General features: G+C 43.3%; 1 protein-coding gene across 2 annotated transcripts in view; it reads right to left on the reverse strand.

The window, feature by feature from the left end:
• Positions 1 to 206: 206 nt before the first annotated feature.
• The window catches only part of TNFRSF21 (TNF receptor superfamily member 21), a 37,135-nt gene continuing 19,716 nt past the window's right edge, over positions 207 to 17,625 (reverse strand). For both annotated transcript variants that reach the window (XM_073004539.2, XM_020777323.3), the window contains exons 5-6: positions 2,970 to 3,189; positions 207 to 1,623 (exon numbers count right to left, since the gene is read on the reverse strand). In XM_073004539.2, the coding sequence (XP_072860640.2) occupies positions 1,394 to 1,623; positions 2,970 to 3,189 (450 nt within the window). In that variant the 3' untranslated portion in view covers positions 207 to 1,393. The remainder of the gene's footprint in view (positions 1,624 to 2,969; positions 3,190 to 17,625) is intronic.

Below are 17,625 nucleotides of genomic sequence, written 5' to 3' on the forward strand. Positions count from 1 at the left end.
TGCCATTTTTTGGGAGGGCAGGTAGAGGCACACAAGACAGTTCTTATCTTTGTGACTCCTATAATTTTGTGCTCATTCTGTACTGGTTCAAAGCCACCTCATAAAGTTTGATAACTCGAAACCAACAGAACACTCGTTCCAGCCTATTTTAACTAGAACTGTTTTCAATGGATTCAGCAAATGACGGAGGTTAAGACCCAGACACATTATCACATAGCAAACATCTATTATTTATTAATAAATTAGTATATTAGAAGGCAAGTTTTTCCAAAGTTATACCCCACCCCCTTGGCCCCCGGCAATCGAAGGCAGAACATGCCACCTTCCAGTATCATCTCCAAAATAAGCATTAATGTAGACTGGTGTATTCCTGGAGCATTGTAGTTGCAAATATAATAGAGGCAGGTTTCTTATAATGCAGCATTTTAATAAAAAGTGAAGTGTGTTTGGAGGAAGGAAATGCTAAGACTAAGTGAGGTCTCCGAAATATATCTATTGACCACATTAGTATAAAAATCCACACACACACACACACTCACGCACACACAAAGACAATGTTGAAGCATAGGATCAGTCAATCTTATAGAACGAGAAACGTGGCACCACCAGGGTTTTGGTTCACTTTCCAGAGTCCAGCTCCAGGTGCTACTCCAAACTGACCAAAATTACCAAGCTTGCTGAGATCCTAAAATGGCAAGGCAAAATACTCCCCTTGTGTTGAGTATACAGAATTACATTCAGCTGTAGGCCAAAACGTCTTATTGTCTTGAAGGCTGGAGAAATTACACTTAAAATGCCTCTGCTTTATAGCTGTAGAGCAGCACAAGTCACCAACCACTCTTTGCTTTGTCCGGGGGGAATCATACAATAAATAGCTGTGCTACTAAAATGTCAATAAATGTGAATCATTCAGCAGTAGTTGTTTTTCAACATCCTCTTCAGAAAAAGCTGATCGTACTCACAACACATAATGGAGAATATAAATTTTTAAAATACCTGAAAGGCGGGTCAGGGGGCTGTCAAGTTGAAGTTAAAAACAACAACACAAAATTGATCTGATCAATCTGAATTAACATTTAAGTACAAATCCAAACTCACCATGTAAAAGTCGAACAGAAGATCTGTTTTTTAGGCATTTAAAGTGAAAGATCTAAATTAGAAATTGAAATGTTGAAATGAAGAGAAGAGGATCATTTAATTCGAATGATGAACAAGAAAGGGTGCCAAGGCTTGAAAATTGCCCCCTCCCCTTTAAAAAAAAAGTCAAACCTAGAAGGAAATACTGGCTACAAGTTCTACAAAATATCCAGCCTGTGCCTTATTTTTACCAAGTGCCAAGCTAGTACAAGCAGCAGCCAGAGCATGAGTGATGAGTACATTTGGTGACCATGGTCTAAAGTAGGTCAGGTAGGTGGCTATAGACTGAATCCAGGAGTGTTTGGCTTGCTTCCTGGCTTTTGATGCCAGCAATTTCAAAAAGTCTATCCAGCTTATCCTCTGCTTGTGGAATCTCTTCAATCGCATGCAGCTCCTCTGGGTTCAGAATGTGAAGCATGTCATCAAAGATGGGCTGCAGATCACATGGGTCCAGGCGAACCTGGCGCAGCACTGTGTCTTTCTTTTCTGAAAAAGGAAGGTATTTTCCTGTTAATTGAAGACTTGAAACGGTCTGACATTCTTCATAATTTTTGAGATTTTTCAAACTAAAGTTTCAATGGAGAACTAGACTATGGATTACACTCATTCAGATCATCCACTTCTTGTGGCAAGTCTACCCATTTCATCCATTAACACCCCATTTAAATCCTGCCATAATGTAATGGATGTCCCCATTCTGTTACCAAATGGCACACCATGGAGGTAAGGGAACTCAATATGATGGGCAGATTCAGATGGGAGGTCAGGTAATGTCACACAAAATAAGGGATGTTCTTGTGCTATCATACAAGATAAGGGACGCCCTGGTAGGAGGAAGCGGAAATCACCAGTGGGACACGGATCCCAATGTAATACCTAATCCTGGCCAGCAGAACCAGTCTAAATGTTACATCCACTGCTATGGTTACAAAACTATTCATACAGCAGATCACTCAAAGCATCGTAATGTCACATAAGTATAGCTACATAAATGCTAGTTGTAGCTTTTGTAAGTTGTCATTTCTGTATGGGCAGAATTTCCTGTTCACAAGGTGCCACCTGGAGAACACCTACATGATGTTCCACTCCTTATATCACTGGACCATCTCTTTCAGCAATGACTATCACAAATCAGTCACTGAATGGAAAAACTGACCTGGGGAAATCATCCACTTAAGAGCTGGATGTAAGGGGTTCTGGAAAAGGGGGAAATTCCATTAAGACACTTTAAAGAGGAAGTGAGTGCCTGGGTCATCTATACATATTCCTCAGGAATGAAGGGTCCATTTGTAAGACCACCGATGAACAGCTGTATCTTTCCTATTGAGCATTATGTTTCCTAACAAATTATATTGCAGGGGTTCTATGACAAGTGGTCGGCCAATGTCCATGTCATATGACACAACCACAAGTCACCATTCTTACTGCTTGAGCTGCGACTAATACAGGTCCAGATAGAAAATAGCAGGCAAGTCATGTGCCCAAAGATGATATGATCTCAACGCCTTCCATTGCAAGGACATTATATGCATGGCACATGTTGAGTGCCAAAAAGTCTCTCCCACCAATCATTTTCCTGAAAATGAGCCTAAGTGAGAAAGGCCTGGTATGGTACGGCATTTAACATGTTAGACCAAGGAGACCCACACAGAAATTTCTCTGTAACTAAGGGGAGAACAACTATCCAGTCATCTTCCCTAAGTAACCTGTCTTTTTTTGAAAAAAACAGAGTGGACCTCCATTTTGTATTCCTAATACAATCTTGCTGTTCCTCTTTCAATAGAATAGAAGTAGCTCTAAGAACAACTGGTTGCCCATTGGCAAAATCATACCTTTGGTAATAAAGGAGCCTGTTCGGCTAAGAGCAGAAGAGCCACTGGACGTGGAATCACAGCGCAGAAGAGGTTCCGACTCATCCGCAAAGAAGCACTTGTTCTTCTCTAAGGGTGAGGGGTCCACAGGGATGATGGCCGAGTCTGGATTTGGATTTGGACTGGGAGCGGGACTAAGTGGAGCAGAATTTACAGGAAGATCCAACTTGTCAGCTTCAAGCTAAAAGACAAAGATGCAAAATGCATTAGGACAGGAGCAATTAACAGAATTAGCTTTTGGAAGGCAGGCGGCCTTCAGGGGACTCTCATTTGATTGGCTAGACAGTCCCATGCAACAGTTATGGACTGTCTAGCCCCTCCTCCTCCTTCTGGAAATTATGAGGAATTAACATGAAGAATTTGTTAGCTCTCCCTTCCAAACTCCCCTCTCCACAACTGAACACAAGAAAAAGAGGGAAACACCGCTGCTCTTTCTTTCTTCACTTTGTTCAGTCAGGCAAGAGGCACAGAGATTTTTTTTTGTACAGAATGAGGATGACTTCATAGAATGTTCACTGATATTGATACTGATAGTGAGTCTCAGTGCTGTCTGCCAAGCCATGACTTTCAATCCTCATTGTGTATTGTGTTCCCCAGGGACAGGGGAGATCACCTGGCGCATGTGTGGCTGAGGAGACTACATGCCCTGCCACTCGCACCACGTAGAACAAACTGCATGGCCCCTGAGCACCATCCAAGGGAGGGACTGGTCCACGACTTCTCAGTATTTTATGCCTAGAAAACACTAAGAAGAGGCACCACTGATCGAAATTGACTTGACAAGACATTTTTTTAAAAAAAAGGAAGTCTACCAGTCTATAACCAGAATTAAAAGTCCCATGTTGGCTCAGATGCTGTAAAACCAGGAAGCTGGAAAGGAAGAGACCTTCAGGTGATCAGCAGTGTTGTGCAACTGCCTTCACTTCCGTTTCTTGGCTTTGTGTCATGAGAGCCAGCATGAAAGCTTTAACTCTGGTCTCCATCACATATTCTGATGTTGGATTTCTTAGGCAAGTAAAAGGGTGTGTGTGTGTGTGTTAAAAAATGCAACTGCTCAAGCAAACTGGATTATGCAGGGAGAGGCAGGGCTGAATGACACAGCAACAGCATCTGGTAACTGAAGATGCTAATAAAATGCCAACAGGACAGCAATGCACAATTGTATGGCTACTCCTAGTAAGCAGACTATGTACACCCTACATTTTGGCTGCCTAAATCAAGATTTTGGTTACCAAGGCAAGCATATTTGGAGACCTCTCTTGAGTTTGTGGGTAGAATAGACAGGAACAGAGGATGCCACATAAAAATATTCTGCATATGCTCAGGTGTGTTCACAAAATATATCTGGCTCATTGATGCGGTCGATTACTACTGATCCTCAGTATTGTAGTAGATCAGTGTCCTCTGGCTATCATTCTTGATTAACCTTGTCCAATCCAGCAAAACAATTCATGGTGTTTGATGCATAAATGAATGCCATTTTTCTCTGTGAATGCCATGGTTTTTAATATCAGTAGGACAACCTGGTGTGTTTAAAAAACTCTCATTCAACATGAATGGGGCCATGTTCAATTTCTTTGATATCAATGATTAATTAAAGAAATTTATCCAGCTTTTTCTACTCACATTGCAAGCCCTTCCCATGCACACAGAGTAGCTTCCTTTCAGGTGAGATAAAATTACTATTATCTATATTTTCTCTTGCATACAGTAGTACCTCGGTTTGCAAAATGGATCCCTTCTACACGATGTTACGTAGTAGAGAAATTTCACAAATCAAAACTCCAATTGCGCTACAAAAGGGGCAATGCGCCCTGGGAAAACCCTTTCGTAGTGCGAAAAAAAGAAAAGAAAATAACATAAACCAAGGCTTTATTTCTTATGGATTTTGGTTCGTAAACCGAAAATTACGTAAACTGAGATGTTTGCAAACTGTACTTCCTGTTGATTTGTATTTCTGCACTGAGCAGGAGGTTGGACTCGATGCCCTTATAGGCCCCTTCCAACTTCATGATTCTATGAATCTATCTCTAGGCCTCTTCTATACAACCATAAAACATTACATAGCCTTACATATCATTCAAACAAGAAATCCCACTTTGCAAATGTTAAGGCTCTGGAAAAGCAACATAAATTTTTGTGCACTACTAAAGTCTGAGAAAAGGTATACCAATTTTTAATTTGATTTGATTTTTAAAAATGCTATGAGCCATGTTGTGGGTTTTTTAAAAACTGAAAATTAGCAGAGAGAAAAAGACATTATTATGAGAATTATAATGTATGAGTATTTTGAGGAGCAGTCTCTAGCAGAGGCCCTGTATATCCTCATGGAATCAACTGTAAACCCTGAATGCAATTTCAGGAAGGCTGATACTTATTCACGTACCAACACTTACAACATCTGCCTACAACATCTGTTCTGACCTCCTTGATGCCTCCCCCCCCCCTTTCTACTACCTAGTTAATCAAAGCATTCAGAAGATCTTGAAAGAACTGCACACTTCTGTGGTATTTTAGTTGGTCCTAATACAGCCACTGCCTGCCTATGGATTTTGGTTTGGTTTTGGTTTCCACAGAGCCACACAGCCACCTTGGTTTTTGCACTTTCTATTTGTATTTTGTTTAAAAAGGGGCACACTGCAACTAGACTCAAAGTTAAATGGTGAAAATACTTGCCCTGGCAGAGGCTGGGAAGATTGGCAAAGACCGGCACAAACCTTTTGGGAACTCTTCAGTCAACAAACTGCCAAGGATCTGACATCCAAGTTCTTTGACATCTGTTCTATTTCAGACTGGCCTCAGTGCTGACTCATTTGCCTTGCTTAGAGGAAAAAGGCAAGGAGTAGGGAGAATGTTCTGGAAGAAAACACACACCCCCTTTAAATTCTCCCCCACCGCCTTCAGCTGGCTAATTCAATGTACGAGTTGCAGAAAGCAGCTCCCATGTGAACTCCCAAGTGAACTCAACTCAGCACATAAGCCAGCTCCCATATGGAGAGAGAGAGAGAGAGAGAGAGAGAGAGAGAGAGACCAAGACCAAGACCAAGACGGACAGCTGTCTGGGTATTAAATGTTCTACAGCCACACTTTCTCTTCTCCTTTTTGAGAACTGACACTTACAAATTGCCCTGTACCTCAGTACAAATAATGGAATCCTACAGACTACAAATCTGGCAGAATGAGGTGAAAAGACAGGCAGCTGAGTGCAGAACAGAATTACATCTCCCACAGATTTACAAAACTGGCCCAACAATATGTGGGCTAGGCTCTGTGCCATACTGGCTGGTACAATATTTTCCACGGACTGGTGGTAGATTTCCAAAGTCTCAGGCAGCAGTCCTTCTTTTAACTGAAGACAACAAAGAGCACTCAGCTTTGCCTAGGTTAGAAACCTGTTATTCCCATCTGTAACTTGGTGGCCTCTCCCTACCCTCTTTTTCTTTCATGTTGGACTTTCTCTCCATCCACCTGTATATATTCAAGGCTTTCTCTCTCCAAAATCTCTTTCCAAAACCATCTATTACCAGACAGCTCCTGGGAACAAGGGAGGAAAGACAGGAGCAACTGTCCCCCCCACCCCCACCCCTAGACCAGACTAGGGTTGGCTTGTTTGATCTCCAAAATGATCAAACAAATTTGAACCAAGATGCCTGTGTAACTGGGACCCCACAAGAATCATGAATCAAAATTGTACTGCAAACAACAAGGGCTGTAAGTAAAATAAGGCTGCAATTAATTCTTTTCCATGTGCACTTGGCCCATGAAACACAACAAAAAAGCACTTCTAAACAGTATGCTTTTCTGAATCCCTAACTTACCCTCTTCAAACTGAAGATGAAATTCTGTGCTAGGCTGTAAGCCACCTTGGGTTCTTTTTAAGGAGAAAGGTGGGATAAAAATATTTTAATAAATAAATAAACAAATAGTTTGGAGGTTTCCTGGGCCATAAAGTTCTGAGCTGCCACATACTAGACTGTTCTTAAAAGTTTTATATAGGTTGTAGTCAATACAATTCCTTCCCTACATTATCAACCCTTCTCCAAACCTAAAGATCCAACGTGCTACAACCCAGTGGTACGTGAAAACAACACTCAGTGTCCTGGTTATCAGCAGCATTCCCCAACTTACTTGAAATACTGTGGGAACCTAGTGATATAAGGACGTATCACTGGAGACTAAGACCAAGATCATCCACACTTTATACTGTTGATCACCCTGTACGGGTGCAGAAGTTGGAAAGTTAAGAAGCCTGACAGGAAAAGCAATGATTTGTTTGAAATGTGGTGCTGGAGGAGAGCTCTGTGGATACCATGGACTGTCAGAAAGATGAACCAGTGGGTCCTATATCAAATCAAGCCTGACCTGTCTCTGGAGGCAAAAAGTTTGAAACCGAAGCTATCATTTCGGACATAATAAGGCAGGAATTCTCTGAAAAATACCATAATGCTGGGAAAGGTGGAGGGCATCAGGAAAAGCAGAAGACAAAAGACAAAATGAACTGATCCTCTAGAGCACAGGTGTCAAAAACAAGGCCCGCGGGCCAAATCCGGTCCGCCAGACCTCGTCTGATGGCCCGCGGAGCCGCCGCCAGCCTTGCAGCCTCCCCCCTTTTTTTTCCAATGAATTTACTCCGTGCCTGCACGGAGTAAATTCATTGAAAAAATGGCTCAAGTTAACAAGGCTACGTCCTCCTTCCGATTGGCTGTGGCGCTGTCACTCCTTTCCTCTCCCTCCGCCCCCGCTCCCCCTCCCTCCCTCCCGTGCCTGTTCCTCGCTCGCTCTCGGCCTGAGGCGAGAGCCGTTCCCAAGGCCGCGCGAGGAGGGGCCTCCGCGCTGCCTCTGTCGCCCCCGAGGGGAAGGGAAGGGGAGCGGTGGGAGTACCTGGCCTGGCTCCGAGGCGGAGGGAGGAGATGCTGGGGGGACGCGGGAGGCAGCGGCCAGCGCGGCCCTGAGGAGAGGGAGAGAAGAGGGAACGCAGAGCGATGCGCCGGCCCTGCAGCACAACAGCCAGGTCGAACGGCCGCCTCCGACGTTACCCTTAGGTAGGTAAGGGCGGCCGCCTGGGACCCAGCCGCGGAGAGAAGGGAGGGAGGGCGGGAGGGCTGGCTGGTTGCTCGCTTCCCTTCCCTTCCCTTCCCGGCTGTTCTGTTCTCTCTCTTGCTCGAAAAAGGCCTGATTTCTGTGAGGGGCCAGCGGGCGACATTCCTTGGCAGCAGCTTTTCCGCCCCCGCAGGGAGGTTGAAGGGAAGTGGGGTGGGAATATCTCTCTCTCTCTCTCTCTCTCTCTCTCTCTCACACACACACACACACACACACACACACACACACACACACACAGAGAGAGAGACCCCGGCACTTTCCCTTCCTTCACACACACATACGCGTTCTCTTCCTTCCTGTAACTCTCTCTGTCTCTCTCTCTCTCTCTTTCTCTCTCTCTCACACACAGACCCCGGCACTTTCTCTTCCTTCTCACACACACACACACACACACACACACACACACACACACACACACACACACACACACACACACACACACACACACACACACACACACACACACACACACACACACACACACACACACACACACACACACACACATATTCTCTTCCTTCCTTTTCCCACCAAGCCGGATGGGGTCCTTGCAAGGCCATCAGTACAGATACAACCGGCCCTTTGATGGGGACCAAACTGCTGATGCGGCCCCCGATGAATTTGAGTTTGACACCCCTGCTCTAGAGGAAGTTATAGACCAGAATTTACAAGAGCTGAGCAGGACGGCTGAGGACAGGGCATTTTGGAGATCACTCATTCATAGGACCATTATAAGTTGGATTTAACAGCTCGTAACAACAACAATAACAACGTTCTGGTCTGAGAAAGTGGACTTGTCCATGAAAGCTCACATTAAAATATAGCACTTAGTCTTTAAGGTGCCACAACATTTTAGTCTTCTTTATTTTTTCTTTTGTTTTTGAGTGATGCTCTGAGCATTTGATTCTTACCCCAACAATGAAAATGACATGGGGGTGGTTCTGGGAGCCACCAAATAGCCCACTTTACAAGTAAAGAAGCATGCCCTCTGTACTGAGAGGCTGACTAAGCCTGCGTCAGCAGGAGCTGGCAGAGAGTTAAGAGCTGTGTTGAAATGTGAAGGGAGGGGAAAACAAGGAAAGGTCACAAGAGGACAGTGGAGGACAGGCACTAATGGGAGAGACAACATATAGTATTACCTAGTCTCTCAAAGCAATTAGCTCCCATTAGTGCTAATAAAACCTTTCCATGGCCCTAATATAATCTACCCTCATCAAACCAAGTGTATGGGCAGTCTTTTACTGCTAAATCTGACTTCTCCAAACCAGTACCCTCCAGTGTGAAAGGCTACAATTCCCAGTTCTCCTGACAACTTGCCATACTAGCTGAGGCTAATGACAGCTGAAGACCAAATCATCTGGAGCAGGGGTCGTCAACCCCTGGTCCGCAGCCCGGTGCCGGTCATGGGCTTGCCAGAACTGGGCCACAGATATGGATCTCCGCTCCCCCCCCCCAGCACACCTGCGGTGGGGAGTGTTGTGCCCATGCTGGGCATGTCATGCTCACGTGAGGGGTGCATTGCACCTGCGGTGGGTGTGTCACCGCTTGCACAGGGGCGTGCTGCGCTTGCGTGCATGTGTGTGAGCGTGACACGGCACATACATTGTGTGAGCGTGACATGCCTGTACCCCCAGTGCATGGAGCTCGCTCCCCCCCAGCTGGTCCGCGGCCCCAAAAAGGTTGGGGACCACTAATCTGGAGGACACCAGTTCAAGGAAAGATGTGCTTGCTAACCTCTTGGATCCCTAGCTGGCACCACACTAATTATGCAGCCTTTTGGCAAACACGGGCAAAAGGGCCCCACTCTCTTAGCTACTGGTGGCCTTGGCCAATGCATGAACAGAACAACAGTCTAGACAGGCTCTCAGGAGTGACCTAGAATGGTTCTTCTTCCTATCTTCTTCGCAGTTAACACCTACTAATAACAACAGAATTAAATCATAGGGGATTGTGTGTTTTTTTTCAAAGCAGAAGGCTTTGATATTCTTGTGCATGCATTAAGAAGGAAGGTAGGGGAGGGAACACACATGTCTGAGAAGTGGGCCCTAGGAACACGTAGACACTGAATTTACCTTAAGATATCACTGAAGGATGAAATATATTACAAAGTAAGATGGCAAGAGATGGCTTCCCTACATGCCAGCATTGTTCAGATAAAAATGTGCCATGTGTATAAGCCACCTTTCAAACATGCAACTGCCACAAATTTGAGGCTGAACCCACTAGACACCCACATTCAGCTGTATGCCTTTGTGTTAGCTGGAGCAGCAAGGAAAATAAAGCTTTGGCATTCTGGGCTGCATCACCTCAGACTGCATTGTGGAGATACTTCTGAACACAAAATAACAAAAAAGGAAGGTTTGCAGCAGCCCTCTTTCTGATGTGCCTGAAGGGTGAGACAGTACAGTCTATGAATCTACAGTTGTGTGTTATACAGAGAACAGATTGACAAGAAAGAGAATGAAAGATGGAACTGCTTCAGTTTTGACTGTGGATGGAGAATGCTATTTTTAAATCCTCACCATATTTAGATGGGGGGAAGACATTTAAATAATAATGACTCAGCAGAAAGCATTTCCAGTTAATAGTGAAAGATCTGGGCCTGAAACTCTGGGGAACTGCTGTCAGTCAGAGTAGATATTCTTGGACTAGGCAATAATTCTCTCAGCCACTGGGTCTGCAGCACCAAGTCACAGACCTCCTCTGTCTGTCAATTAGGGAGGCAGGTAAGCAACGGTGTGCCCAAGACCCAGAATATAAGCCCAAATTTATCCCTCACGTTCAATAACACTATACTGATGTTTAAAATTTAGGATCAACTGGACAGATACCTGGAATAAGGCATCTTTCTGTATCTCCTAAAATTCTAATTTAAGCTGTGCCACTTTTCTACTTGCACAAAATTCATTTTTAAGTACTCCATCACAGCAGTATGCAGTTTGGAGCAGAGAATAGAACATTTTCTTCTATTTCATTCTGCTGCATATATATGTAGACAAGATCACAATTCAACCTTGACCTGGCATACTTTGTTCCAGTGTGTCAAGTTCCAGTGAGTGACAGATTTGACTTTCTTGGGCTCCATGATCACTGCAGATGGTGACAACAGCCATGAAATTAGAAGACGCCTGCTTCTGGGGAAGAAAGCGATGGCAAACCTAGACAGCATCTTAAAAAGCAGAGACATCACCTTGCTGACAATGGTCCGCATAGTCAAAGCTATGGTTTTTCCAGTAGCGATGTATGGAAGTGAGAGCTGGACCACAAAGAAGGCTGACCACCGAAGAATTGATGCCTTTGAATTGTGGTGCTGGAGGAGGCTCTTGAGAGTCCCCTGGACTGCAAGGAGAACAAACCTATCCATTCTGAAGGAAATCAGCCCTGAGTGCTCACTGAAAGGATAGACCGTGAAGCTGAGGCTCCAGTACTTTGGCCATCTCATGAGAAGAGAAGACTCCTTGGAAAAGACAGAGTTGTTGGGATAGTGTGAGGGCAAGAGAAGGGGATGACAGAGGATGAGATTGTTGGACAGTGTCATCGAAGCTAACAACATGAATTTGACCCAACTCCAGGAGGCAATGGAAGACAGGAGGGCCTGGTGTGCTCTGGTCCATGGGGTCACAAAGAGTCGGACACTATGAAACAACTAAACAACAACATCAGTTTGTTTTAACTGTCTGTAAACTGCCCAAAATAGCGCTTCAGCACTAATGGGCCAGTATATAAATCAAAGTAATCAATCAATCAATCTCAGTAACTAGGGCAAATAATACTGGGGAAAGGGGACATCCCTGTCTCATCCCTTGGTCTAGGAATATTTGATCTGTTAATCCATCCTTTGCTACTACTGTAGCAGTACTCTGAATAGAGTTGCTGTATCATAGACTAGAACACAGTCAAACACAAATTCAGTCACCAAGATCAGCCAGAACAAGAACCAAGAAATCTAGGACCAGCTGATAAAAGTCACCAGCCAAATGCAATGTTTCCAGAAACTCCTTCAACCTGGAGCTGTATTTTTGCAGTTACGCTGCACGCGCCTCACCACCCCATCTCCAGGCTCAGCTGCAAGCACTTCAGCATACTGTTTCCCCAGGACGGGACTATTCTCAAGACACTCTACTCTTAAGCAGTCTTGCCATGCAAACAGACAATTTGTCAGGTCAACCCCACAAGCCCCTCACTCTTTATTTCACCCTCCACTCCCTACCCCAAATTTATTTAGGCATCCCATTTATTGGTTCAGATCAGGGAAGGGGAATCTTCAGTTCACCGGAAAAATCTTGAAACACTCGAAGAGCCCCCACTCTTCTCCAAAGCCCTTCCTCTGAAAATGAAGTCTCCCTGTTGGGGAGACTTGGGTCCTCTTCCTACAGACTGACAATTACAACCAGTGTCTGGACAGAAGAAATCTATCTTGCCCAGAAGAGATGATAGGCCAAAGGAAGATGTGAGAAACTGTACTGAAAGTAAAATAAAGAAGCCTGGAAGACATGCAACAGTTACCGTACTTTTCGCACCATAAGATGCACTTTTCCACCAAAAAACGTGGGGGGAAAGTGTGTGCGTCTTATGGAGCGAATACTGTCTTCCACCCACGCCACCACCACTGGCTTCTGAGGCCTCCGGATGCCTCAGAAGGCCCCATGGGGGTCCCCCACATCACCATTGCTGGCTTCTGAGGCCTCCGGAGGCCTCAGAAGGCCCCGTGGGGGTCCCCCCCAGGCCGCTATCGCTGGCTTCTGAGGCCTCCAGGAGGCTTTGGACCGGTAAGGTGCTGCTTTTTACTTTTTTAAAAAATGTACTGGGGGGGGTTTGGAGGGTAGATTTGGGCTGGGGGTATGTTTCTTTGTTGCTTTGTTTTTTGGTGATTTTTTTTTTTTTGCAGTCCCAGCATGGGACTTGCTCTGTTTATTTATTTGTACTTTATTTTTTGGTATTTAAAAATTGGGTGCTGCTTTTTTACTTTTTAAAAAATATTCTGGGTGGGTTTTGGAGGGTAGGTTTGGGCTGGGGGGTATGTTTCCATGTTGCTTGGTTTTTTTTTTTTTTTTTTTTTTTTTTTTTTTTTTTTTTTTTTTTTGCAGTCCCAATGTGGGACTTGCTCTGTTTATTGTAGGTTTGAGCTGGGGGTATGTTTCTATGTTGCTTTGTTTTTGGTGATTTTTTTTTTTTGCAGTCCTAGCGTGGGACTTGCTCTGTTTATTTATTTTTATTTTTATTTAATTTTTGGTGTTTAAAAATTAGGTGCGTCTTACGGCCAGGTGCGTCTTATGGAGCGAAAAATATTGTATTTTACTGAATCAGAGCAGATTTTTATTTTTATTTCTCACTCTGTTTTTTAATATGATTCTTCCTCCCCCTGTTAACCACTCTCTCACAAACAGAGACAGGAAGAAAGAGATTGCAACTATGATTTCAAATACCATCACTCTTTTTTGCCTAATTCTTTAACAAGAACAGGAACCTCTTCTGTTTTACACAGCTTTAAAAGAGGTGTTTCTGCAACATGGGAATGAGGCATAGATACAGGCCATTGAGCCTAACATGCAAGGTGGTCAGGGTTTATTTTATTTATTATTAGACTTATTACCCCGCCCCTCTAGACAACATCTACTCGGGGCGGCTTACAACCTTCCAAGGGCTCCCCCAAGGAGGGAGAAAAATGGTGTAGGGATGACTGATCAAATGTTACAGGGCACGTCCAATATCTCTACAAGGATGGGGAGATGCAGAAAATATTAATGTTCAAGAAATATGGCCGAAGACATATTGGAGGGACAGTGTCAGGAACAAGGATAATCAAAATCAGTACCTTCAACAGGACACTGGAAAGATCAAAGAGGTCCACTCTACCTTACTTTTTTCAGTAAGACAAAGTGAAAGGAATCACAAAACTGCTGAAGCAATTAAGATGGGAGGAAAAAGACTGGAAGGACTTAAACACAGCTTACGATAAAGATTAGTGACCTAATTCCTCTATTTTGCAGAACAATCCAGAATTTGCTATGCTGGGAAAGGATGAATGATTCTTTTTTTAAAAAAACAAACAAACCACCACCCTGCTACTTTCCGGGCGACACAGATGCCAGAAAAAGCATGTGTAAGAAGCTTAAAGGCCACGTCCAACAACTTGCTGTTGCTTAGGGAAACTGACCATGTAGCCCTATAAAATGGCAGACATTTTCTTTGGCTTCTTCTCCTCCTAATTATTTATTACCTCCATCTCTTTCGTGCCACTTTCTGGGGGATGGGGGGGAGGGGTTAATGAGGCAAATTTCCTAAAAGCCCCACTAATGTAAAACAAAGCTATAGTCTCCAGAATTTTATGCTGCAATACCCATAAATAAGAGAACGTTTTTAAAAAGTCAAAATTAAGTACATTTAGCTCTTTTTAAATTTTTTTGCAGAGTGTAGAATACAATCCCTACGGGTAAAGGTAAATTGTTACCAGAATATATAAACGTATGAGATGTCGGTAGAGGTGGGTGGGTAGACATGCAGATTCACATTTCCTGGACTGCAACTCCCAGAGAGCTCCCCAAGCAGAATTCCGGGGGGCTGCCGTCCAAAACCACAAAGTTGCATACCTCTGTTCTGTGCACACATGTATGTGTACACTGTTTTTCATCAGTTAAAAAAAGCTCTGTAAATGGTTAAGCAACTGGAACACAGAAACACTGCTTACAACTTTTCGAACTGCAGTGTCTTTAAATGCCTATATTTTAGCTGTCGTGCTGTGTAAAGTGCACAATACAATGTCAATATGGCAGACTGAAACAATGGCTCCCAAATAGTCAAGGTCTCTGGGAGTTGTAGACAAACAAACAAACAACCATCTAGCACCCCTGAGTAGGGACCACTGGACTAGAAAGCCCTGTCCAGAAAGCTGAGTGTTAACAAATAATATGGCTTGGCCGTTTTAAACTGTTGATAGTTCTTTTTATTTGGTTAACCAAGTGTGGGCATTGTTATCAGTGTCCATACCATTTGAAATTTGGCATTTTTGTAAGCTGCCTGGATTGGCCCAGTTTCGGAGCTGAAAGACATGGTCAGACTAAAAACAATTACCCCAAGCAGTGATGGTCTTTCCATTTATTTACATAAACTCAAATTAGCCGCCTGAACTAAAGGAATGGTTTCTTTCAGTTATGGGCATTCATGCAGTGACAGTTACCAGAAGCTCAAATACAGTGTGAAATGTGCTGACTTTCAATCTACTGCCAGCAAAACATTGAAGAACTATTATGCAACCAAAGGTGTCAAAGAATCAAGCAGAGATACAGACTTAGCCTTATCTCAGGTAAAAGAAAGCTATGGAGAATGAGGTACAGCATCTCCTGCTTTTTAAAGATTCCAAGTCATTTGGGTTGGAAAGAACATTACTCATGATTTTCTAGGATTTCTTAGTTGAGGGACTGTAGTAATAAATCCAGAGTAGATGACCAGGATTTATCAGGTATCCTAATGGAACATTACTAGATAGCTGTACTACATTGTTGAATCAGAACCTGCAATATTACTATGTTTGCGTGGAAGAGAAAATGTTGCTGCTTCTCAACAAAAGAGTGTGGCAAAAACATCACACAAAAATATATCTCTGCAAGGATAAAGATTGCATGAACGTGCTCCTAACTAAACATCAGTACTGAAGCAAACCAAAGTCTACAACCAGTTGTAATTATGCAACTTCATATCTTCTCTCATTTAGCATGATGTAGGGTATTCTGTTTCTGAGCAAACACAGAAAGGGACAAAGAATTACACAAAAGGCATTGGTATCCTACCATATAACCAATACTAATTTCATCCATAGGCACCGGAGTTTGACATCTAAGACTTCATTGGCATAGCTGATGCACTGAAAGCATACCTTTGCAACTAAATAAGTTGGAAACACACTTCCTTTGCCTACTACCAGAGAAAGCCAAGATTCCCAAGGTCAAGTTTCATATCCCTTACTACATTCTACTGTTTGACCAAGGGGCAAACTATATGCTGCTTTGCCACATTTTTGTACTCATTGCCAGCACAGGAACCCCTGGATCAAGACCATGGCATATGGAACAAGGGGCTTAAAACCTTTTCTCTCATTGTGATGTCAATCTGGTTTGGAACTTTCATACTGGCAATCAGTGACAAAACAAAGCCGGCACTCAAGCCCTACAGCAATGGCTACATGTAATCTAACTCCACTACTATGGAATCATGGCACTCTACGAGCCATGGTTGTGCTGCGTTTGCAGGAATAATGATGCAACAGGAAGCTTGCTGACACAAGTCTTTTATGCAAGAACATACACGGCATTCAATGCAGGGACAGCAACTGCATGCCACTTGATTAAGGGAAGACTGAAGAAAGTGCTTAGTTTTCAGCTACTTAAAATAAGAACAGACCAGCTGCAAATAACACTGCAAAACAGAAGTTTTCATTATTTAAAACAAGGAACTTGAAACCATAATTGATATGCAGATGACTTTGGTAATATTACAGCTGACAAACTTCCATGTTGAAGAACTACCTTTAGAAAAACAGATTTCAGACTACATAAAACAGTAAAGTTACACACACACACACACACACACACACACACACACACACACACACACACACACACACACACACACACACACACACACACACACACACACACACACACACACACACACACACACCCCTATAAGGCAAGTTCTCTGTGGTAGTGCAAGAAAAGATGAAGACTCTGGCTTCTGCACAAACAACCTCTTTACTGCATTACTCAGACCTTTCCAGGGAATCATAGATTTTACATGGTCAGACTAAATGACCACATGCAGAGTTAAATTTTAAAATGGAATAAAACATAAGATTAATAACAGTAGCAGAGAGAAAACTAATTTAGTCAAATAAGGAGGAAGGCATTTGCTATTGATTATGGTTTATGCAGTGCTACAAGTTTCCTATTATTCCAGAATTATACCAAGCCAGCAATTTATCAAGAATCACTGCTATAAGAAGTCTCTTCCTAATACTCAGACTGCTAGATGTGATTGTGAAGCCCACGACTAGATAGGCGGGATATAAATTAAATAAATAAATAAATAACATCTAACTTACACACTGCGAACAAGGGTTTATTGTTTAGTTTACCTTAACATGCATTATGCATTGAGGTTTCAACAGTGACTCCTAGTGGTTTCACCTCTTTCCATTCCTTACAATACATAGCAAAACAAAAGATAGTGAAGAAAAAAAAAGGGGGGGGGAGATTCCTCTACAGAGGTAGGCTGCATGAAAAAATGCCTGAGAAGTTGGCTTTCACTCCTCCACCTTCTCCAGTTCATCCTATGTTTTGATTTATAGTCTTCACCTACATGGCACCTTGTAACAAATCTGAGAATGGAGAAAATGCCTGGTTCCATACTGAAAGTTACCGGCAGGTATCTTAACAGGGTTACTCCTCAGAATGGGGGGTAGGAATCCTACTTTTACCTGGTTTTACCAGTTCACTGGAATGAGAGAAAGGTAACTGAAAAT

Source organism: Pogona vitticeps, chromosome 1 (genome assembly GCF_051106095.1).
Source record: "Pogona vitticeps strain Pit_001003342236 chromosome 1, PviZW2.1, whole genome shotgun sequence".
NCBI lineage: Eukaryota > Metazoa > Chordata > Lepidosauria > Squamata > Agamidae > Pogona > Pogona vitticeps.